The sequence below is a fragment of the Bos javanicus genome, chromosome 20, assembly GCF_032452875.1.
Source record: "Bos javanicus breed banteng chromosome 20, ARS-OSU_banteng_1.0, whole genome shotgun sequence".
NCBI classification, from domain to species: domain Eukaryota; kingdom Metazoa; phylum Chordata; class Mammalia; order Artiodactyla; family Bovidae; genus Bos; species Bos javanicus.
In genome coordinates, this window is record NC_083887.1 from 58,972,397 (window position 1) to 58,997,646 (window position 25,250).

Consider the following 25,250-nt stretch of genomic DNA (forward strand, 5'->3'; position numbering starts at 1 on the left):
GTGTAAGGTGAGATTTTTGTATGTTACAACCAATGGAAGAAGCTCAAAATGGTGGCCATGGAAATGACACTGAGGCTCCTTGTATGGCTTCAGGGTCCTGTGCACCCCTCTGGCTGCCTCCCCTGCTCCTAGTCTCCTCATTCCGTGTTCTCTGGACACAGGAAAGGCCACCGCAGTCCACCTTTGGCCTTGCAGAGCCTTTCTTCTGGAAAGTTCTGCCTCCGAATCATCAGATGATTCTTTCCTCCTTGTCCTCCAGATCTTGATTAAATACCCTCTCAGTTAAGTTTTCCTCGATCTCTGTTTTATGTCACTTTATGTCATGTTACTTATCACTCTCTGAAACTATCCTGTTCATTTTTTGTGATAAACCTAGATCTCCCTTTCCCCCACGGAAGATATAAAAGCTCCTGAGTGTGGGGATATTTCTTTGTTCTACTCATTCCTGTATCTGCAGAGTTTACTGGCATATAATGGATGTGCAATAAATATCTGACAAGTAAATGATTTAGTAGGTTGAGTTTGATTAGTTGGTTTAAAGGTCATGGTTGCACAGCGTATTTACTCAATATTTTTAAGTGGACCATTAAATCCAGTTATAGAGTAGAATTTTCTAAGGGCCCCAAATCCTTTAAAATACCATCTTAAAATGTAGGAATATAGCTTTTCCATGTTTCTTTTATACACTTCCTGTAACATGATGGGTATCATTATATATATATAGTCGTATTATATATAATTGTGTGTATATGTATAAAATTGAAAGCTGTGCTTAGTCATGTCCAACTCTTTGTGATCCTATGGACTGTAGCCCACCAGGCTCCTCTGTCCAAGGAATTCTCCAGGCAAGAATACTGGAGTGGGTTGCTATTTCCATGTATATATACACACACACACATACACACATATACACATGCAATTGTACACATATATTTTATATACACAATTATATATGTATATATACACCTGCAATCATATACATATATTGGAGAAGGAAATGGCAACCCACTCCAGTATTCTTACCTGGAGAATCCCATAGGCAGAGGAGCCTGGTAGGCTACAGGCCATGGGGTCACAAGAATCAGACATGACTTAGTGACTAAACCACCATCACCAACCTGCAGCCTGTATTTTTGGGGTCTTCCTGGTGTCTCAGTTGGTTGGGACTATCCCCTGGAGGAGGGCATGGCAGAATCCCCATGGACAGAGGAGCCTAGCGGGCTGCAGTCCATGGGGTCACAGAGAGTCAGACATGACTGAATGACTAAGTACTGCACACAGCACTACTGTGTGAATATATATGTACATACAGTTGTATGTATATACAACTGTATACACAACTGTAAACTTGATTATACAATTATGAACTATATACCCAGTAGTAAACTTGGTTCAAGAATTTATGCAACTTAGGCACTTTTGTCTATTGAGAGATTTGAGTTGATGTTTAAATGGAAATGGCTTTGAAGAAGCATTTGTGGAAGCTGGTCCAACGTTCTTCATAAAAATTATACGCCTCTGTCAACAGTGTGGGCACCCAAGTTTGAGAATGGCTTAGTACCTGGTTAAGAATGATCACAGAGCATTAGAGCTCATTATTCAGAGCAAACAAAACTTCAGATAATAGTATTTTCTAGAAGATGAGTTACCTAATCTGTACTCTTATAGTAACAGATTGCAGCTTTGCAGGGCAGGAGGAAGCAATTAATTCTAGAGATTCTTTAAATGGTAGATTGTGGTCTGATATTTTATTTAGGACATTTGAAGCTTGGAAGGTAGCTCTTCACCTGTAGCTACTATAATATAATTGCACTCTTCCTAAGTTGTTTGCATTCTGTTAAAGTCTATTTTCTGAGAAGACAAACTTTTTAATGAAAAATATTTTAGCAAATTCTACTTTAGGCTTCTTTTTTATTATTTCAGATGTAATTTGTAAGAAATTTTTAGATAGAACATCCACTTTTCAGATGTGGTTTTTATTTATTTTATTTTTTTTAAATTTTATTTAATTTTTAAACTTTACGTAATTGTATTAGTTCTTTTCTTCAAGAATACATAAAGTCTCATGAAAATGCTTCCAAGTGGTTTCTCTGAATGCACCAGGCAACATTATACTGCCTATAATATGCATGATGCAATGAGAATGATTAAAGAAGTAAGGCTTCTCTGAAGTTGATTTTTGGGGAATGACTGCACAGGCTGTATATTTAAAGGTCATATTTAGGTAAATAATGCAAGAACATTGAAATATTGTCTTATTTGTTTCCTTCTATTTCAGGGTATTGTTGCTACCATAAAGAAAAAGGAGTATAATTTCTTAGACCAGCGGAAAATGGAATTTGAGCAGGATTATGAAGAGTTTTGCAAGCAGATTAATGACCTTCATGTAGGTTGTATAATAACATTCCTGTTGACAGTCTGGTGTTTACTTTTTCCATTCTGTGTCATGCTGCTAATCATTACCCATTCAGAAGGAAGAGGCATTTTCATCACGGAGGTGACCGATAGCGGGCTTGGCCTGCATTTTATGATTTCAGATGAATAATTGAAGGTTCTTACTCCTGGATTAAAGGTTCATAAATACAGCTTTGGATAACGAGCTGTAATCACAGATTTCTGCATGTGTTTCATTTTAGATCTTAGAAAATTAACTGTTATCCTCTGTTGAAACATAGTGTTATTAGAATATAGAAATTAGTTTCCGTTTGTTTGTTACTTTGTAGCAGTGATTATGACCAATGATAGCTTGAGCAAATGGTCAGCGATGTTTGGCGGATCCCAAAGGCAGGAGACTAGCTGGCCTTGAAACGGTGGTACCAGGGCTGACTCAGCACCTTGACCCGACTTGGTCTTAAAGCCCTGTTCTCTTCATTCTCCTTCCCTTCCCCCTGCTTTCCCCACTCTCTCCGGTCACTGCAGGTCAGCGCACAGGAGCAGGTTACGGCCATCAGAAGCTTCTGAGGACATGCCACGGACCTACTCTTAGTTCCCAATGTCTAAGGACGGGTTGGGTTGGTCAGGGTTCCAGTGTTGTGCCTCATTACTGTGGGGTCGTATGGTAAATGCAGAGGGCGTGGGACCCCCTGGCATGGCTGGGTGTATTTATTACCAGATGAGAAGAGCCAGGGAGGGTAAGTTTGGGAGACACACTAATGGATGTCCACCTTAATCAACGTGCAGACTTCTTTCCATGTTTTCTGACGATAAAATGAAAATGGCTGTTCTGTTCCTTCTTTTCCAGAAATTTTGGCTTGAAATACGCTTGTACACTTCAAGGGAGAAAGAGCTCTGAGTCATTTTTGGAAGGATGGGTTCAGTGTAGAAGGCATTATAATAAAACTTGCTAGTTCTGTATGTCAGGTCTGTTCTAGGCACTTTATAGGTGTTAATTCATTTAATACTCACAATAATCTGATAAAGTGTGTATTCTTATTACACTGTTTCTGGAAAGGAGGAAACTGAGGCATGGTGAAGTTAAGTGACTTTCCCACAGTCACAGAGGTGTTGACTGGTAGGCAGTCTGGCTCTAGGATTCAGGTTTTTTTTTTTTTTACTGGTTTACAATTTTTTAAAATTAATTTATATATTTTAATTGGAGGCCAGTTACTTTACAATATTGTGGCGGTTTTTGCCATATATCAACATGAATCAGCCATGGGTGTACATGTGTCCCACCATCTTGATTCAGGTTTTTAACCATTATTTTACAAGACAAATTTCAGGTGATGGAAAGATAGAGCACTTGTAATAATATAAGCAATGAGCTCTTTGGGGGCTGACTCAGACATGAGATCTGTGGATCTTGATCTCTCATGGGAAATGGATGAGCAACGGCAGATCCTGAGTGTGTGCGTCATGGTCAGTGTTGATTCGTCGTCTTTGTGTGTGTGTCCTAGCAGTTTCTGATCGCATAGCACTGGAGGAGTTTGTATGCTGGATGCAGGTAGATGGTGAACACCTTGAGGGCAGGAACTGTGTTCATTCCTATCTATGTCTCCAGGCCCTAGCGGATGGGACTTTATATAACTGGAGACCAAAGGATGTTTGCTGGATTACTGTATGATTTGTGGTAAGAACTAGGCCCTGGTGGCTCAGTGGAAAAACGCCCGCCTGCAATGCAAGAGCTGCAGCTTTGATCTCTGGGTCAGGAAGATCCCCTGAAGAAGGGAATGGCTGCCCACTCCTGTATTCTTGCCTGGAGAATCCCCATGGACAAAGGAGCCTGGAGGGCTACAGTCCAAGGGGTGACAAAGAGTCAGACACAACTTTGCTGCTAAACCACCACTACCACCATCAGACTCTGTTAAGTGAAGTAGGACAGGCAGAGAAACACAACTGTGTGGTATCACTTATATATGGAATCTAAAAAACACAGTAAACTAGTGGATATAAGAAAAGAGAAGCAGATTCATAGATATAGAGAACAATTTCCCTACTTACTAGCAGTGGGGCGAGGGAAGGGGAGGCAAGGTAGAGGTAGGGGACTAAGAGGTAGAAGCGATTAGGTATAGAATAAACTACAAGGATATATTGTACAACGTGGGGAATATAGCCAATATTTTGCAATAACTATAAATGAGTATAACCTTTAAAAAAATGGAGTATAACCTGATGTTGAAGCCGAAACTCCAACACTTTGGCCACCTGATGCGAAGAGCTGACTCATTTGAAAAGACCCTGATGCTGGGAAAGATTGAAGGCAGGAGAAGAAGGGGACGACAGAGGATGAGATGGTTGGATGGCATCACCGACTCAATGGACATGAGTTTGAGTAAACTATAGGAGTTGGTGATGGACAGGGAGGCCTGGAGTGCTGCAGTCCATGGGGTTGCAGAGAGTCGGGCACGACTGAGTGACTGAACTGAACCGAACCTTTAAGAAAATCACATCCAATTCCCACATATATTAGGACATCAGATTTGGAAAAAATCACAGCTTTTACTTTAAATGGCACATAAACTAAATGACACAATGAAATGTTTGTTTTAAGAAAAAATGGAAAAGAAAGATAATTATGGATATGATAGCAAAGCATAAGAACTAGATTTATTGTAATTAAACATGCATTGTCATTAAATTAATTATGTAAATAAATTAATGTAATGTAATTAAATATCAATAACCTCAGATATGCAGATGATACCACCCTCATGGCAGAAAGTGAAGAACTAAAGAGCCTCTTGATGAAGGTGAAAGAGGAGAGTGAAAAAGTTTGCTTAAAGCTCAACATTCAGAAAACTAAGATCATGGCATCTGGTCCCATCACTTCATGGCAAATAGATGGGGAAACAGTGAAAACAGTGGCTGACTTTATTTTTCTGGGCTCCAAAATCACTGCCATCAGATGGTGATTGCAGCCATGAAATTAAAAGACGCTTACTCCTTGGAAGAAAAGTTATGACCAACCTAGACAGCATATTCAAAAGCAGAGACATTACTTTGCCAACAAAGGTCCATGTAGTCAAGGCTATGGTTTTTCCAGTGGTCATGTATGGATGTGAGAGTTGGACTATAAAGAAAGCTGAGTGCCTAAGAACTGATGCTTTTGATCCATGGTGTTGGAGAAGACTCTTGAGAGTCCCTTGGACTGCAAGGAGATCCAACCAGTCCATCCTAAAGGAAATCAGTCCTGAATATTCATTGGAAGGACTGATTCTGAAGCTGAAACTCCAAAACTTTGGCCACCTGATGCAAAGAGCTGACTCATTTGAAAAGACCCTGATGCTGGGAAAGATTGAGGGTAGGAGGAGAAGGGGACGACAGAGGATGAGATGGTTGGATGGCATCACCGACTCAGTGGACATGGGTTTGGGTGAACTCCGGGAGTTGGTGATAGAAGGGAGGCCTGGCGTTCTGCAGTTCATGGGGTCTCAAAGAGTCGGCACACGACTGAGTGACTGAACTGAACTGAACTTAACTGAAACATGCATTGACTGTACATTAAATGCATATTAGGCTTCTATGCTGTAGGTTATGGGTACAGAAGTAGATAGAGTTGATTGGCCCTTAAAGATCACATCTGACATGTAACATGATTGAAATATAAGTACATATATGTTAGAACAAAGTAATGAATATATCTTAAAAATGGCAAATAGTGGCTAAAATGACTAATTATAAAAGTATAATATTCTGATATTGTACCAGCAAGTGAGGCTTCAAAGATAAGTTGACATGTTCCAAACAAGTCCTAGAGAACTTATTTTTTAATATAAATTTATTTATTTTAATTGGAGGCTAATTACTTTACAATATTGTATTGGTTTTGCCATACACTGACATGAATCAACCATGGGTGTAGATGTGTTCCCCATCCTGAACCCCCCTCCCACCGCCTTCCCCGTCCCATCCTTCTGGGTCATCCCAGTGCACCAGCCCTGAGCAACCTGTCTCATGCATCGAAACTGGACTGGCGATTTGTTTCACATATGATAATATACACTTATAAGGAGGACAGGTGGATTCTTTACCATCTGAGGCACCAGGGAAGCCCCGTAAAGATTTACTGTGTCCTAAATTAGAGAGACGGAGAAGGCAATGGCACCCCGCTCCAGTACTCTTACCTGGAAAATCCCATGGACAGAGGGCCTGGTGGGCTGCAGTCCATGGGGTCGCTAGAGTCGGACACGACTGAGCGACTTCCCTTTCACTTTTCACTTTCATGCATTGGAGAAGGAAATGGCAACCCATTCCAGTGTTCTTGCCTGGAGAATCCCAGGGATGGGGGAGCCTGGTGGGCTGCCGTCTATGGGGTCGCACAGAGTTGGACACGACTGAAGCAACTTAGCAGTAGCAGTAGCAAGTTAGAGAGATGGTCAGAGGAACCTACTGGGCTACAGTCCACAGCATCACAAAGTGTCGGACATGACTTAGCTACTGAGCACAATAACTAGAGATACTAAGCATCTTTTCATGTGCTTGTTGGCTATTTGTGTATCTTTGTATAAATTAAAGGGAGGGAGTGGAAGCCTTGTGACTGCTCTAGTTCTGCACAGTTTATACTTGGATACTTTTATATAGTGATAACCTCTGAGGGTTTATTTAGGTAGGCTAACTGTACAATTCTTCAGTTCAGGAAGATTTCCTGGTCCTAAGACGTGATGTTTGCCGTAGAAATACATGGCCCAGTATCCCTGGGTCCTGCGCCAACCCCCTGACTGCTCTGGCTCTCAAGTCCCTCTTTGTCTGGCTTCTGGACATTTATCTTCCTTTAAGCTTAGATGAGCATTACATCTGCTGCTGTATTTTGTCCTATAGGGTGCGTGTTTGTAGAGAATGGGGAACTCTTTTATCTTGTTGCTAAATAGGATTTCTTTGCAACGTTAACCCATTGTTCATTGTCAGACTTCATTCTGTTTCAGAAAGAGTTGCAGAAGTTCATGGATGCTACATTTGAAAAGATTCAAAACACAAATCAAGCTCTAAGTATGTTAAAGAGATTTGAAAGGTAAAAATTTGAAAGACTCCTAAGTTCTGTTTTCCAAATTGGGATAATATGAACATAGTTTAGCCTACATTATTATTGTTATTATTATTTCATACTCTAATGGGAAGAAAATCCTCTCTTGACAATCTGAATAACAAGACCACAGATTTAAGTTCTTCAGAGGATTACGGGTTTATTTCCTCTCAGCTTTGAAGTACCTTGTGACTGCCTATCATAATAGCAGTTAATGTTTAAGTAATTTGAAGAAACTCTTACCAATAGTTTTGACTAGGTTTTAAGGATTGATACTATTTAAAAAAAAAAACTGAAACACTTCAGGGAATTCCTTGGCGGTTCAGTGGTTAGGACTCTGCATTCTCACTGCCAAGGGCCAGGTTCACTTTCTGGCTGGGGAACTAAGATCCCACGAGACATAAAAAACAAAACAAAACAAAACAAAAAAAACTCACAGCCACTCTATTGCCATATGATTGATGGGCTGATTCCATTTTTTTTTTTTTTTTTATAATTTTGTTTTAAGATCTTTATTGAATTTGGACTTCCCTTATGGCTCAGATGGTAAACAATCTGCCTGTAATGGGGGAGAGCGGGGTTCACTCCCTGGGTGGGGAAGATGCTCTGGAGAAGGAAATGGCAACCCACTCCAGTATTCTTGCCTGGAGAATCCCATGGACAGAGGAGCCTGGTGGGCCACAGTCCGTGGGATCACAAAGAGTTGGACACGACTGAACAACTAACAAACCTTAAATTTGTTGCAATGTTGCTTCTGTTCTATGTTTTGGTTTTGGGCCACGAGGCCTGTGAGATCTTAGCTCCCCAAGCAGGGATTGAACTGACACCCCCTGTGTTGGAAAGGGAAGTTTTAACCATTGGACTGCCCATTTTGCTTTTTTACCATGCCAAGTAAATACTTCATTCTCTTCCGTCAGCATATATATATATATATATATATATATATATATAGGCTGTTCAAGGTAGTTCTTTTATGTATTGATAGGACAAAAAATTAGTAAAAATATAAAAATGTAATTTTCAAGTTTCACTTACAGGACATATATAGGTTCCATACAACAATATTTATGAAGAATAACTATGGAATAGACCATAAAAAATGAATTAAAAATTTCAAATACCCATTATCATATGGACCAAGTTTTTTAACCACAATGCAATTAAATTAGATCTCAAAAACGTATGCTTAGAACTTTTAGGTCTCCTCTTTTGAATAAAAAAACTCCTAGAAATTTAAATATATTTAGATCTAAACAATAATGAAAAGACAAGATACCAAGTCTCCTGGCATGCAGTTAAAAAGATAATAAATATGTCAGCATATGTTTTAAAATTAGTCTTAATAGACAGAAGTTCTCAATATCATCCCATTAATTCAAGCCTTTCACTTAAAAAAAAATAACAGATTGAACATACCTAATCTTGGTATTGATGACAAGTACCAGCGTATCCTTGAAAACTACGGGGCTGACATTGATATGATCTCGAAGCTGTATACAAAGCAGAAAAACGACCCACCTTTGGCTCGAGACCAGCCTCCCATTGCTGGGAAGATTCTGTGGGCCCGGCAGCTCTTCCACAGGATTCAGCAACCAATGCAGCTTTTTCAGAAGCACCCGTCCGTGCTCCGGACTGCGGAAGCGAAGCCAGTGATTCGCAGTTACAACAGGGTGGCCAAGGTCCTCCTGGAGTTTGAGGTTCTCTACCACAGGGCGTGGCTTCAACAAGTGAGTCTGACTTAACGCTACGATGATGCTGCCACTGTCAGATCCATGGGGAATCCTCTACTACCTTGGGCAGTTTTACTCCTGTGGAAAGTTGACTTTGTGTCTATTTTATAAGACAGGGTTGGTTGACTGCAAGTAATCAGTCAAAGAGTATAATATGTTCATGAAGGATAATAGTTTTTAATTTTGGAAAAAAATCATAACACCAGGTAACAGAAACTTATTTTTATTTAATTTATAAACTCCTAAGGAAGAAGATCTTGTTTATTGCTTTCTTTACCTGGTTGATTGGTATTTCTTTTTTTGTTTTTCCACTAAGCTCCTTTTTTCTCCATTAAGTGTCCATAAACACCAGCAGGCATGTTAAGCAAAGTTTTAATTTTTATTTGGTCATACTGGGTTAATCCAATTATATTTCATACCCTACCAACACTTGTATTTCTTGGTAGATTGGCAGGAAGTATTTTGGAGGATAAAATTCAGCCTAACAAGGCCTCTAAAATGGTATCTCACTTTCCTAGTTCAACTTTTGATGTCTGAATCAATAACAGATGTCTCTGTAGTGTTTTTCATTGCTTTTCTAGATAAATGAAAACTGAGTTAAGTAGGTTTCTTGAAACTTTTATTAGGAAAAATAACTGAGTTGGCATGAAGGTGTCAGGGAGCAAAGTGACTTTTGAGAAGTCATCTCTACTGCAGTATCCACTTACCAAATACAACAGATTCATGACCAAGGCATTTTGTTGAACTAACTGTACATTACCACCAAGAGTTTTAAGGCTTTCTTTTCCCACCTAAAAGTGAAGTTAGGAAAAGAGTAAGAGACCCCATTGTCCTTAGTTTTCGAAGCTCAAACCCATGAAAGGACACACAATGATCTTTATTCCCAGAAAAGGGTGAGTTTGATACCCCGTTATATGCACTGAACTCTCTAATAATAGTAATGTTGCTCTTTCCTCACAGACTGAAGAAATTCACGTAGGACTTGAGGCTTCTTTATTGGTGAAGGCTCCTGGCACAGGGGAACTGTTCGTAAACTTTGATCCTCAGATACTAACCTTATTTAGAGAAACCGAGTGCATGTCACAGATGGGTCTACAAGTTTCACCCTTTGCAGCTGCTCTTTTCCAGAAACGAGACACATACAAGAAGAACTTCAGTAACATGAAGGTATGGAACTTTAATTTTTTTCCCATCTTGGGTTCATTACAAAATGCATTTTTCTTTTTTACAAAATTCATTTAGTGCAACCCCAGTGTGCATTTAAAAAAAAAAAATCTAGTGGTATGTCACTGTTGAGGAACAGAAAGCCCCAGGATGACTGTAGTGGAGTGACTGAGGCCAGAAAGTAGAGTTGGCAAAGGCCAGGTCCTTACAGAGCTTGTAAACTAAGGGTACATGTTTGGGTGCACCAGGAAGCCATTAGAGGAGTCTGAGGAGGAGAAAAAGGTGTGGTGTCCTTTACCATAAAAACATTCTTGCTGCTAGGTGATTTTTAAGGGACAGGAGGGTCCCTGTGGGGGCTTCCTAGGTGGCTCAGGGGTAAAGAATTTGCCTGCCAAGGCAGGAGACTTCCTTGGGTTGGGAAGATCCCCTGGAGGAGGGAATGGCAACTCACCCCAGTATTCTTGCCTAGGAAATCCCGTGGACAGAGGAGCCTGGGAGGCTATTGTCCACGGGACCAAAAAAGAGTCAGACACGACTTAGTGACTGAACAACAACAAAGGGTCAGTATGAAGCCAGTTTGCAGGCTGCTGTGCCGATTTAGGATGGAGAAGATGGTGGCTGAACCTAGATGCAGTTGCATAGTAGATCAGTGGATTAGCAAATGGTGTCAACAGGCAGGTTATGAGAGAACTCAAGGGTGGTACCTTTGTTTTTAGTGTGAGCAACTCGATGGGTTTACTCAAAGTGGGGCTAACATACACTATTGTTATTGTTCAGTCGCTAAGCTGTGTCCGACGCCTTGACTGTGTTGCTCGTGTTCTGCCCACATGTTCAATAACCTTCTGTGGCTCTGAATGGAAATTCCACCCATGGAGTTGGTAAAGACTGGAACTAGTTTGTTTTGGGGGGCCGAAGGGAATCAATAACTCCCATCTCAAGTATAAGATGATTTTTTAGAGATTGAAGTAGAGGTGTTGTCCATGCAGATTATGTCTTTCTGGAGTTGAGTGGAGAAGTCAAAGTTGAAGACATAGTTTTGAGGGTTATCAGAGTATATATGTGAAGTGAAGTCACACGTGAAGTGAAGTTGCTTAGTCGTGTCCAACTCTTTACGACCTCATGGACTGTAGCCACCAGGTTCCTCTGTCCATGGGATTTTCCAGGCAAGAGTACTGGACTGGGTTGCCATTTCCTTCTCCAGGGGATCTTTCCGACCCAGGGATTGAACCCAGGTCTTCCACATTGGAGGTAGATGGCTTTACCATCTGAGCCACCAGGGAAGTTCAGAATATATATGTGTGTTTTTAGGCATGTCTGACTCTTTGCAGCCCATTGAGTGTAGCATCCAAGGCTCCCCTGTCCATGGAATTTTCCAGGCAGGAATACTGGAGCGGGCTGCCATTTCCTACTCCAGGGGATCTTCCTGACTCAGAGATCAAACCCATGTCTCTGGTGTCTCCTACGTTGGCAGGCAGATTCTTTACCATTGTACCATCTGGGAAGCCCTATCAGAATAGAGTTGCTATTTAAAGTTATTGTCCTGCATGAGATTTCCAAGGAGGAGAATATAAAGAAGAGTAAAGGGTCTTCATCACTTCATGGGAAATAGATGGGGAAACAGTGGAAACAGTGTCAGACTTTATTTTTCTGGGCTCCAAAGTCACTACAGATGATGACTGCAGCCATGAAATTATAAGACGCTTACTCCTTGGAAGGAAAGTTATGACCAACCTAGATAGCATATTCAAAAGCAGAGACATTACTTTGCCAACAAAGGTCCGTCTAGTCAAGGCTATGGTTTTTCCTGTGGTCATGTATGGATGTGAGAGTCGGACTGTGAAGAAGGCTGAGCGCTGAAGAATTGATGCTTTTGAACTGTGGTGTTGGAGAAGACTCTTGAGAGTCCCTTGGACTGCAGGGAGATCCAACCAGTCCATTCTGAAGGAGATCAGCCCTGGGATTTCTTTGGAAGGAATGATGCTGAAGCTGAAACTCCAGTACTTTGGCCACCTCATTCGAAGAATTGACTCATTGGAAAAGACTCTGATGCTGGGAGGGATTGGGGGCAAGAGGAGAAGGGGACGACAGAGGCTGAGATGGCTGGATGGCATCACTGACTCGATGGACGTGAGTGTGAGTGAACTCCGCGAGTTGGTGATGGACAGGGAGGCCTGGTGTGCTGCGATTCATGGGGTCGCAAAGAGTCGGACACGACTGAGCGACTGATCTGATCTGATCTGATCTGAAAGGGTCTTCATTAAACTCTGAGTTGTTCCAATATTAACAGGTCTGCTAGAAGAGGACAAATATGCTAGTGAAATTAAAGATTGGCCTTTAAAGCAGGTGGAAGCTAAGTGTCAAGAAAGCCAAGGGGTATGGGGTTCAGGATGGGGGACACATGTACACTCATGGCTGATTCATGTCAATGTATGGCAAAAACCACTACAATGTTGTAAAGTAATTAGCCTCCAGTTAAAATAAATAAAATAATTAAAAAAAAGAAAGCCAGGGGTAAGAAAAACTGCATGATGGAGGGACTGGTCACTAGTGACAAATACTGCCCAGAAGATGCTCAAATGAAGTCAGTGATGCTGCCATTACATTTGATAACATGGAAACCATTGTTACAACTTTATAGTGGCTAGTATCATAGGACAAGTCCAATAAGGCCACATATTTGCATAATGTTTTACATTTAAATCATTTTCATATTCATTATTCCATTCGATTTTCCACAGGTAATTGGTAATTGGTACAGAGTACCATTATATTATTATTTTAGAGGTGACAGTACTGTGCCTTAGAGAACTTAAATGACTTAGCCAAGGTCTCATAGCTGGCAAGTGGCAAAGTTTATTTATTTATCTTTCAAATAATATTTTAGAATCACCACAGCTGTAAATGACAATTCCAAGTGAATTATCATCTGATGGGTAATTTTTACTGTGTCTTGAGTTTGAAAGAGTTAAAAGTTCCCACTCAACCTGAGTAGTTGGTAAAAGCAGATCAATTAGCATGTTTGGATACCATCTCAAGTGTTGCTGAGTTATTGTGCTGAATATTTAACAGTTTGTAGGCTTATACAGAAGCCTGAGAAGCTGAAGTAGCTGAGAGTTTGTCTTTACCTATTCCTTAGAAGGCAGTTCAGACTAGAAAGAGATGAATCATCATAGACTAATCGTTAGGAATACAGATTCTGAAGCCAGTCGGGATTTGAAGCACTATCTTTGGGCAAATTACTTTACCCTTCTAAGCTTCAGTTTTTCATTTTTAAAATGGATGAATAATACCTCCTGGGGTTAAAAGATTAAGGTGGGAAGTGGAAGGGCTACTGGAGGCTGATTTAAGACCTGCGTTGCAGGTAGAATAAGTGATGAACTCCAAAAGAAAGGTAAGCAGTAGATAAATGGTTCAGAAAATGTGTTAAGTAGCTGCTAATAGAATCATCAAATGTAGATTTTTCATGGAAATTGAAAAGATATTACAGAAATTGTGGAAAAGTATTAAATGAAGAAAGGATAATGTTGTCCACTGGGAAATGCTGAATTTAAAATTCACAAAGACTGTTGGGCTTTTTACTTCCTTCTTGCAGTTTTCTCAGAATCATTAATATTAATTGTGACTGTCAGAGAGAAGAGGTATTGTGTACAGTGTTTTCCAAACTTACCCATCCAGGGACCATTTGTCTTACAGAATCCCTTGTGGCTAGCATTTCAGCATAAGCATTTTGGGAAACATTGATGTAATCACAAAGTAATACTAACATGCATATTATAGATGAGCTTAACAATTGTATTTAAGAAGTGAATTGTTTTCTTATAATTAATTATAATTAATATTAACATAACCATAAAAGGTAGGCTGGAAGTACTATTGTGTACATGCATGCTAAATCCCTTCGGTCATGTCCAGCTCATTGTGACCCCATGGACTGCAGCACACCAGGCTCCCCTGTCTTTCACTGTTTCCCAGAGTCTGCTCAAATTCACGTCCATTGAGTCAGTGATGCTGTCCAACCATCTCATCCTCTGCCACCTTCTTCTCCTTTTCCTAGCATTAATATTTCCCAGCATCAGGGTCTTTTCCAATGAGTCTGCTCTTTGCATCAGGTGGCCAAAGGATTGGTGCTTGACTATTCAGGATTGATTTCCAGAAGGATTGACTCACTGGATCTCCTTGCAGTCCTAGCGACTCTCATGAGTGTTCTCTAGCACCACAATTTGAAAGCATCAATTTCTCTGCTCCCAGTCTTCTTTCTGGTTCAACTCTTACATCTGCATACAGGGCTGGATAGTGGGTGAAAAACTCTAACTTTTCAGTTCTTTCCCTCTCCTCCTTAGGTGTTCTTTATTGGATGAGGAGTTTGTATCCATGGAGAAATTTCATCTCTGTTCTACTCTGGTTTTGTTTTGGCTGCTTTTTGGAGCCCTATAGCTGGACTCTAAATAAAAGTAATTGTTTTGGATAAAAATGAGCTCTTAATAGATATTCAAAGTGAGATATTATTTGATAACTTCACCCTTGTTTCACTGCAGATGATGCTGGCTGAATATCAGAGGGTGAAGTCAAAAATGCCTCCCATCATAGAGCAACTGATGGTCCCTCATTTGGCAAAAGTGGATGAAGCTCTCCAGCCTGGCCTGGCTGCACTGACCTGGACATCACTGAACATTGAGATGTACTTGAAAAATGCTTTTGCAAAGATAAGTAAGTCTGTTTAAATGATTATTATTTTTCAGTTCTAAGGACTGAGTTTTTGAGTTCTACTGTTTAATTTCTTATAGATATTATGATATACATAATAAAATGAGAAGTGTGTTCTTAAGTTGTTCCCTAAGGAATTTGGAGAAGACTCTTGAGAGTCCCTTGGACTGCAAGGAGATTCAACCAGTCCATTCTAAAGGAAATCAGTCCTGAATATTCATTGGAAGGACTGATGCTGAAGCTGAAACTCCAATACTTTGGCTACATGATACAAAGAACTGACTCATTTGAAAAGACCCTGATGCTGGGAAAGATTGAAGGCAGGAGGAGAAGGGATGAGATGAGGATGAGATGAGACAGAGATGAGACAGAGGATGAGATGGTTGAATGGCATCACTGACTCAATAGACATGAGTTTGAGTAAACTCCGGGAGTTGGCGATAGACGTACTGCAGTACCCAGGGTCACAAAGATTCAGACGTGACTGAGCGACTGAACTGAACTGAAGGAATTTTACCAAATATATGAAATCATTAATTTCCTGGAAACCATATGTGTGTGTGTTGTGCTTAGTTGCTCAGTTGTGTCCAACTCTTTGCAACCCCATGGACTGTAATCTGCCAGGCTCCTCTGTCCGTGGGGATTCTCCAGGCAAGAATACTGGGGTGGGTTGCTATGCCCTCCTTCAGGGGATCTTCCCAACCCAGGGATCGAACCCAGGTCTCCTGCATGGCAGACAGATTCTTTACCAGCTGAGCTACCAGGGAAGCCCCGGAAACCATATATATTTGCTATTTAGTTTTATCCCCAGAGATTAACTACATTTTAAAATTATGCTTATTGTTGGGCATTAGTCTTTAAAGGAACTTTAGAATCATTCAGCTCTTTGTACTAACAGGTTAGTGTATTTTGAGATGCTGATTTAAAAGATGTGATTTGGACAGAGCAGACTGCTGAACAGCAGGATATATGGGAAAAGTTTAAGCAGTTTTGTTCCTAAAGAGGGATATACTACACTTTAAAATATACTTAAGATGGTATATTCCATAAATTACAATTTCCCGAATGTGTACAAGTATGTTGCAAAGAAGGAGCCTAGTCTCAGAGAATTCTGGGAAATCCACGTTAAACAAAGTCAGGCAGGTTTCTTTTCTGGAGGACTTTTCAGAGCCCTTGATGTGCCAGTATTTAGTAGGTCTCCAAAAGTGGGCTTCTATAAGTTGCATTTCCCAGAGTTCCTTGGCTGCCTTCTAGGAAAGCATGTTAACGCCTGATGGAGGCATTGTTTTAGAAAGACTAGAAACGGTCATTCTCCTCTTTCATGCGGTGTCCTCACCCCTTCACGGCTCAGTTCTCCATGTTTTTGATAGCCCAGAATATGTCCCATTCCCAAGAAGCCCACTTGGACTCTTCTACGGCAAGACTACTTCCTCTTGTGACCTCCTGTTATTTTACACTGAGACAAAAGGCTTTGCGTTTCTGTTTCTTCTAAGGGTTCCATCTTTCCCCCAGACTGACTGCAGAGGGCTTAAAAAATTAGGCTCTTTCTTATGGTTTTGTATTACTTTGAGTTGGGTTTGTGCTAGATACCTATACGCATATGTATTCATAATTGCGATAGTCTTATACAGTCAATCCCTTTCCATTTACTTCCATAACCCCTTATCCACCCTTTGCTCCCATCATCTCTTTTCTGGATCACCCTTTTCTGAGCCTCCCTTCTACATACCTGTTCTGATAGCTCTTTATGTTCTCCCTCCCATCTCCCTCCCTCCCTTCCTCTCTCTGTGGCTGATTCAGTAACACCTCATCTATTTATAGCCCAGATTTTCAAGAGCTTGTCTTATTAGTAGGTTTCCACGGTACCTTCCAAATGCCTTAGAATGCAGAAGGGTCCAGCTGTTTACTAGGTGCAATATACTCAAGAATATTTGATAGGTACTGGGTTAGGTGGAGCAGAGAAGTGAGGGGCTTATGGTTGAACCCTCCTACCCTCTTTGCTTTGCTTCATAGCTTTGGGGACTAGGTTCAAAGACAACCTGTGAAGGGATCTTTGGGTATGAATGAGGCTCATTACAGTTTGAAGGTTGAATAATATAAAATGTGTGATCAGACAACCATAGCAGTATAGGAGTGGAGAAGGTCCTCTGAGATGGAGGGGTGCCCAGGGGTCAATGCCACCATAGGAGGAAGGGGCCACATGAATATGTGCAGATTCACAGCAAGCCTCCTGGGGGAGATGTGTTCAAGCTGAATCTGCAAGTTGAGTCAGAATTAGGCAGGCTGAGAAAGCTGGGAAGCTGGTTAAAGAAAGAACAGTGTGAGAACCAAGTGTGAAATAGCTCTACACATGCATTCTAAGTCACTTCATGGAATCTTTGGGACTCCATGGACCAGGCTTCTCTGTTCATGGGATTCTCCAGGCAAGAATACTGGAGTGGGTTGCCATGCCCTTCTTCAGTGGATCTTCCCGACCTGGGGATTGAACCTGGGTTTCATGTCTCCTGCAAAAGCTCTGTGGAGCAATTTTAATCCTGAATTTACTACTGAAATATAATCACTTTTTTTAAAAAAAGAAAAACAACAACAAAATGCTTAGTTTCTTTTATCCACTCTTATTTTTCTCCAAAGGGGACCTGGAGTTGCTGCTCGACAGGGTCAATGATTTGATCGAGTTCCGCATTGATGCCATCCTGGAAGAAATGAGCAGCACCCCTCTTTGTCAGCTCCCTGGGGAAGAGCCACTTACCTGCGAAGAGTTTCTCCAGATGACAAAGGTTATTACAAGATTGACGCTTTTATTTAAACTTTATTTTGTGATTCATTTTTCTATAAAGGGCATTTTGGGAAACATCAATTGCATTTTTTTTTTTCTCTTCCCATGACTGGTCTGTGATGGATGTTCTTTAAACGAGGAGCCTTCCGACGATAATTTGAAAATGAAGAGGAATGTACCCGAGGGGTCAGGTAGACATGAAGAACAAATCATTTCTTTTCAGATCAGTAAGAGAGAAATTGCCACGGAATACATTTCTCATTTTCCCACAGTTTTGAAGTGTTAGCCACTCGGTCGTGTCCTATTCTTTGTGACCCATGTACCGTAGTCAGCCAGGCTCCTCTGTCCATGGGATTCTCCAGGCAAGAATGTAGGAGTGGGTTGCCATTTCCTTCTCCAGGGGATCTTCCCAACTCAGGGATCGAACCCAAGTCGCCCACATTGCAGGAAGATTCTTTACTCTCTGAGCCACCAAGGAAGCCCATAGAGCTATTTTGTTGAAGAGCTTCCAGTTCTAGTTCTAGCTTCTAGCTAGGGTTCATTAATAAAATAGTTGTTTGAAACAGCTTCTGCATAGAATTTCTTCTTTAGACATTTCTGTAGAGCAGCGTTTCCCAAACTGGTGTTCTGTGGTACATGGTTCTGGATCCATTGCTGGGGAACCTGGAAAAGACTAGGTCCGAGTTCAGTTGGCCTGGGGTCAAGACCGCTCTCCTTTCCCCTCCAGGTTCTGTTCACATTAATGTTTTAGAATAAAGACCTTCAGATGGTCTCCTGGGAAAGGGTCTAGTTAACTCTCTTTAATCCATTATTTCTCAAACATTTGCAAAGGGGACACTTTCTTCCCTGTGCCACAATTAGGATCCTGGGAACAGTGTTCCATGAAGTGCTCCTTTGGGAAAGTCACTTTAGCATCATTTACAACATTTCCAATGGGCATCCTGATTATAAAAACTCATCGGTGGTGACTTTAATATGGTATGTCAGGAGTCCAGAAGACCATCCCCACTGGAAGGACTCATGGAACTCAATCTAGTAGCAATAAAGGCTAAGACTTATTATAGTGATATAATAAGGATACACAGGCTTCTCAGATGGCTCAGTGGTAAACTATCTTCCCACAGTGCAGGAGACGCGGGTTCAGTCCCTGGCTTGGGAAGATCCCCTGGAGAAGGAAGTGGCAACCCACTCCAGTATTCTTGCCTGGGAAATTCCATGGACAGAGAAACCTGGTGGGCTACAGTCCATGGGGTCACAAAGAGTTAGATACGACTGAGCAACAGAGTGCACACACAGTAAGGATACAGTCGGACCATAAGGGAAAAGACAGGCAGAGTTTGGAGGAATGCACGCATGGGCTTCCTTATTCTTTCTCCCTCAGCCACAAAGAGCTCACTGTCTCTCCCTGCCCTCCCCGCTCCCACCCCACCATCACCCACTGACCCCCAGCAAAAGAAATGCAGTCAAGAGTGTGCAATATTTCTGCCCAGGAAAGCCCATTAAGAGACTTCATGCCCAAGGTATTGACTGGGTCTCATCACAGAGGTGGGCTTCCCTTGTGGTTCAGCTGGTAAAGAATCTGCCTGCAATGCAGGAGACCTGGGTTCAGTCTCTGGGTTGGGAAGATCCCCTGGAGAAAGGAATGGCTACCCACTCCAGTATAGTGGCCTGGAGAATTCCATGGACTGTATAGTCCATGGGTTGCAAAGAGATGGACATGACTGAGCGACTTTCACTTTCCCTTTTCATCACACAGGTGCTCTCTGCCTAGCATGCACCAAAATTCCAGACACCTAGATGGAAAGCTGGTCGGCAAGATAAACCACACTGTTTGCCCAGAGAGTCTGAGCACAGAGAGGCACTCTCTGTAGCCTGCAGGAACCTTCCTAAAATCCAAGCTCCCAGACACCAGCCAGAGATCCACCTCATTGACAGGAGAACAATCTCAGGCCTGCCATGTTAACCTTTTTCTGCATATATAGTCATCGTCAGTTTATATTAAATTTGTATATAGTCAAAATTAAATGTTCACATTCTAGAAATTTCTCCATCATCCTTCTCTTATACTCACTGTCTGTGAGTAGACCCCAAATTGTACTCTTTTGCTCATTTGCTGTACTCCCACTCTGAGAAATTATTGGGCTCCATGGTTTTTAATATTACCCCACTGTACAATTGCACTCATCTCACACGCTAGTAAAGTAATGCTCAAAATTCTCCAAGCCAGGCTTCAGCAATACGTGAACCGTGAACTTCCAGATGTTCAAGCTGGTTTTAGAAAAGGCAGAGGAACCAGAGATCTAATTGCCAACATCTACTGGATCATTGAAAAAGCAAGAGAGTTCCAGAAAAACATCTATTTCTGCTTTATTGACTATGCCAAAGCCTTTGAGTGTGTGGATCACAATAAACTGTGGAAAATTCTGAAAGAGATGGGAATAGCAGACCACCTGACCTGCCTCTTGAGAAATCTGTATGAAGGTCAGGAAGCAACAGTTAGAACTGGACATGGAACAACAGACTGGTTCCAAATAAGAAAAGGAGTACGTCTAGGCTGTATAATGTCACCCTAATTATTTAACTTCTATGCAGAGTACATCATGAGAAACTCTGGGCTGGAGGAAGCACAAGTGGAATCAAGATTGCCAGGAGAAATATCAATAACCTCAGATATACAGATGACAGCACCCTTATGGCAGAAAGTGAAGAGGAACTAAAAAGCCTCTTGATGAAAGTGAAAGAGGAGAGTGAAAAAGTTGGCTTAAATCTCAACATTCAGAAAACTAAGATCATGGCATCCAGTCCCATCACTTCATGGCAAATAGATGGGGAAACAGTGAACACAGTGGCTAACTTTATTTTTCTGGGCTCCAAAATCACTGTGGATAATGATTGCAGCCATGAAATTAAAGGACACTTACTCCTCTGAAGGAAAGTTATGACCAACCCAGAAAGCATATTAAAAAGCAGAGACATTACTTTGCCAACAAAGGTCAATCTAGTCAAGGCTATGGTTTTTCCAGTGGTCATGTATAGATGTGAGAGTTGGACTATAAAGAAAGCTGAGTGCCTAAGAACTGATGCTTTTGAACGGTGTTGGAGAAGACTCTTGAGAGTCCCTTGGACTGCAAGGAGATCCAACCAGCCCATCCTAAAGGAGATCAGTCCTGGGTCTTCATTGAAAGGACTGATGTTGAAGCTCAAAGTCCAATACTTTGGCCACCTGATACAAAGAGCTGACTCATTTGAAAAGACCCTGATGCTGGGAAAGATGGAGGGCAGGAGGAGAAGGGGACGACAGAGAATGAGATGGTTGGATGGCATCACTGACTCAATGGACATGGGTTTGGGTGAACTCCGGGAGTTAGTGATGGACAGGGAGGCCTGGTGTGCTGTGGTTCATAGGGTCGCAAAGAGTCGGACACGACTGAGCGAGTGAACTGACTGACTGACTTGTTCTTAGGATTACTTTATAAAAGTGCAAAATTTTAAAACAATTAAATTTAAAAGCAAATTTTAAAAGTGAGACTGTTAGTCGCTCAGTCATGTCTGACTCTTTGCAACTCCATGGACTGTAGCCTGCTAGGTTCCTCTGTCCATGTGGATTCTCCAGGCAAGAATACTGGAGTGGGTTGCCATTCCCTTCTCCAGGGGATCTTTCTGACCCATGGATCAAACTTGGAACTTCCACATTGCTGTGCTGTGCTTAAATGTTCAGTCATGTCTGACTCTTTACAACTCCATGGACTGTAGCCTGATAGGTTCCTCTGTCCATGGGGATTCTCCAGGCAAGAATACTGGAGTGAGTTGCCATGCCCTCCTCCAAGGGATCTTCCCAACCCAGGGATTGCACCCAGGTCTCTTACACTGCAAGCAGATTATTTACTGTCTGAGCCACCAGGGAAGTCCCAAGAGTATTGGAGTGGGTAGCCATTCCATCCTAAAATATTAAAAAAGATGGGAAAAGTAGCATTTTAACCTATTTCATGCCATTGTGATAATTTGGTATATTGCCTGTTTACATTTGTGATCCTTACTGTACAGACTGCAGATTTGTAATGGTGTTTTTTTTTTTATTCCCACTTACTTTTTCTTCAGAAAATATTTCTCATGTTGCTACAAGGCCACCATTTTAAGGATGCCTTCAGAATATTCTATTGAGTTGATGTGTCCTAATTTACTTGCTTTGTTATTGTTGGATAGTTAGATGATTTCTAGTTTTGCTGTTTTGCCAAGAGTACAATGAATATATTTATATGTTTCATGCTTTTTATTCCCCTTTAGGAGTATTTCCTCCTCCAAAAAAAATGTGTCTTCATTTAATAGCTGTTAATATTTGTAGCCAAATTGCTTTTGAAACTGATGATATCAACTTAAAATGCCATCAGCAATGTAGTAGTACCAATTTCACTGTCTTCCAACAAACACTGCTTTATTATAATTACTGCAAATTATAATAAAATTTTTGTTAGAATAAGGTACATAGTAGAGCAATGCATTTATTATAATAAAATACAATAAATGTAGCGCAAGTAATTATAAATTATTAATTTTACCTTAAGTAGCAAAATCATAGAGCCTAATTTTAATTTGCATTTTGATTACCAAAGTGAATGATTACCAATATAAAAGAATGCTTTCTCTTGAATTCATTTACTTTTTATAATTCATTTTTTCCTTCAAGAATTTTTTTATGGAGCTTCTGTGTGAAACACTGCTTGGGAATAAGACAGTGAACAAAACAAGTGAAATCTCTGCCATCGCAATGCTCGCTTTCAAGTGGAGGATGTAGAAAAACAAGCAAACAAAAAAAGCCAGTGAGCAAACAACATGCCAAGTTCAGTGGAGAAAAGTTAAGAGGATAGTGGAGAAAAGGAGTACCTGAAAGGGAGTAGTGGTTTTATGCCTATGGTCAGGGATGACCTCTGGAATTATATCTGAGCGCAGGAAGTGAGGGAGAAAGCCATGTGTCTACGTCTGGGGAAAAGCTTTCCAGGCAGCGGGAATGGGAAGTGCAAAGGTCCTGAGGCTTATTCTTATGGTAGAAAGGCATTGAGTTGAAGTCTGTTGATTATGTTCATATGCTGGGGTGGGGGAGATCAAGAAGAGAAGGAAAAAGGGAATGGTTGGTAAGTATAATCCTGGGGAAGCAGGCGAGTGTGGCTTAGCACTTAGATTTTGTGGGATTTTTTTTTTTTTAAAGCAGCTACTTGTGTTGTTTATTTTTTAAACTTTTATTTAATTTACTTATTATTTATTTTTGACTGCTCTGGGTCTTCACGTGGTGCATGGACGTCTCATCGCAGTGGCTTTTCTTGTTGCCTCACACGGGCTCTAGGTGCCCGGGCTTCAGTAGTAGTGGCACATGGGCTTAGTTGCCCTGTGCCAAGTGGGGTCTTCCTGGACCAGGGATCGAACCTGTGTCCCCTGCATTGGCAGGTAGATTCTTGACCACTCAACCACCAGGAAAGTCCCTCATATTCTTAACTAGAAGGATAAACATTGTATTCCTGAAAAAGGAGGAAAGAGAGTTGACGATGGATGCTGGTTAGTCTTCTGGATGAGGGCATGGGGTCAGGGCCAGGTCATGGGGAGGATGGTGCAAGGATTTGAGGGGACAAGGATTTGGGAACACAGTTGTCTGGGGCCTGGCAGGGAATGTGGCTGGAGTCACATAGAGTGATTCCTGGATAGCATTAGGAGCTGGACTGAGTTTGGGGGCCATGAATTCCTAGCGCCAAGCCCCTGCCTTGCCATGACCTGTGTGTGCAAGTAGAGATTGTAGATTATCTGATCATTTGGGTTGGACTTCTCCTGCTTAGGGCGCTGGAAGGCTGAGGGGTTGATGGAGTAAAGGCTGTTGGCAAAAGAATGATTGATGTGAGACACCATCCTTAGGGGAGGGTGTGCAGATTCAGAGGGTTTATTAAGGGTGAATGTCGTGGCTGATGAGGAGGTAAATGAACCCTGAGGCTAATGAGTGGGGGTCCATGAGGACATTAGAGCATCTCAAGGTGAACCATGGTGGGTTAAAGCTGGAGACCATGACCCACTCACAGTCTGTTGCTTCATGGGTTTGTTTTTTCAACTAGGTGGTAAATCACTGACTATATCATCTCCTTGTCTGTCTATTTGTCTTGATTAAAGTGCCCCAGTATATTCATTTGTATTTATTACACTCTTGAGAAATGTATAATCTAGTTGGAGGGGAGGGGAATACTTAAAGTTAGTTAGGGGTTGATGATGGATTGTTAGCAAAGGTGAACAGGGAAGGGAGCGTGACTGGGGCAGATTTATATGAAATAGAAGAAGCTTCGTGGGAAGAGAGGCTCTTCATGGCTTTTGGGCTTATTTCCTCCACTGCTGGAGAAGTTAGAGTGATTGTGGTCCATCTATTCACCAGTTTGTTCTCTCATCTTTAATACAGTCCTTTACAGGATGCCTGGCCTGGGTTAGTGTGAGAAGTATGGCCAGACATTGCTGGAGGCCAAAATCTCATCTGGAGGCCAGACCTGTCGTGTTGCTACCATTACTGATATGCTATCAATAGCTAGATAAACAAATATGACATGATGCTATTTTTTTTTGATAGGACCTTTGTGTAAATGGTGCTCAGATACTACACTTTAAAAGCTCTTTAGTGGAGGAAGCAGTCAATGAGCTAATAAATATGTTGCTGGATGTGGAAGTTCCATCTAAGGAAGAAAGAGAGAAAGTATTCAATGTGAATAGTGATGATTGGAAAAATGAAAGTTCAGGTAAGAGAAGGGGGTAATGGAAGGGTCTTGTTTTTCTAGGACATGCCTGAAAACCAAAATTTAATTTTCTACTTTGCAGTGAATTTCACACTCTAATAAGACCCTCTCAATTTTATAAGGACATTAATAAATCTGAAATTAGGATTTGGGGCACACTTGAATGATGGCATGTCATTAATTTCCATTACTTTTGGTTCAGCTCTACAAACGTGTACTTCACACTGGTCCTTGTTAGCTCTCTTTGCATTTAGGTGTAAGTGTGTGTTTTTTCACTTTATCAGTAAAGTAGGATGGATTATGGGTTGGAATTCCCACTGGAGTATGTCTACACCAGAGCAAGTGGTTTGTGGAACAGATGAAGACAGCAAGAGGCAGAGAAGGGACGCTGTTCCCCAAGGGTTTGTGGTTGTTGGTGAAAGAGAGACCCCAGAGAGCCAGCACCTAGGACCCCAGCCCTGTCTTGTTTTTGCATAGCTCCTACCTCTCCTCCTATTCCCACGAGTCAAGGATGAGAGGTTGCATCAGTCCACCTTGTTCCCCCAGTGTCCTCTTCCTATCCTTTGATGGCCTCATTTCATAAGAAGTATGACATTTGAGTGTTATTAAACTTGCATGTATGTGCGTATGTGTGGGCTCAGTCCTATCTGACTCTGCGACCT

At 41.4% G+C, this 25,250-nt stretch overlaps 1 protein-coding gene across 2 annotated transcripts in view; it reads left to right on the top strand.

The window, feature by feature from the left end:
• Positions 1-25,250, top strand: part of DNAH5 (dynein axonemal heavy chain 5) — a 323,884-nt gene that overhangs the window by 83,677 nt on the left and 214,957 nt on the right. For both annotated transcript variants that reach the window (XM_061393864.1, XM_061393863.1), the window contains exons 12-18: positions 2,279-2,386; positions 7,362-7,447; positions 8,865-9,186; positions 10,150-10,356; positions 14,889-15,060; positions 17,689-17,834; positions 24,426-24,591. In XM_061393864.1, coding sequence (XP_061249848.1) covers positions 2,279-2,386; positions 7,362-7,447; positions 8,865-9,186; positions 10,150-10,356; positions 14,889-15,060; positions 17,689-17,834; positions 24,426-24,591 — 1,207 coding nt within the window. The remainder of the gene's footprint in view (positions 1-2,278; positions 2,387-7,361; positions 7,448-8,864; positions 9,187-10,149; positions 10,357-14,888; positions 15,061-17,688; positions 17,835-24,425; positions 24,592-25,250) is intronic.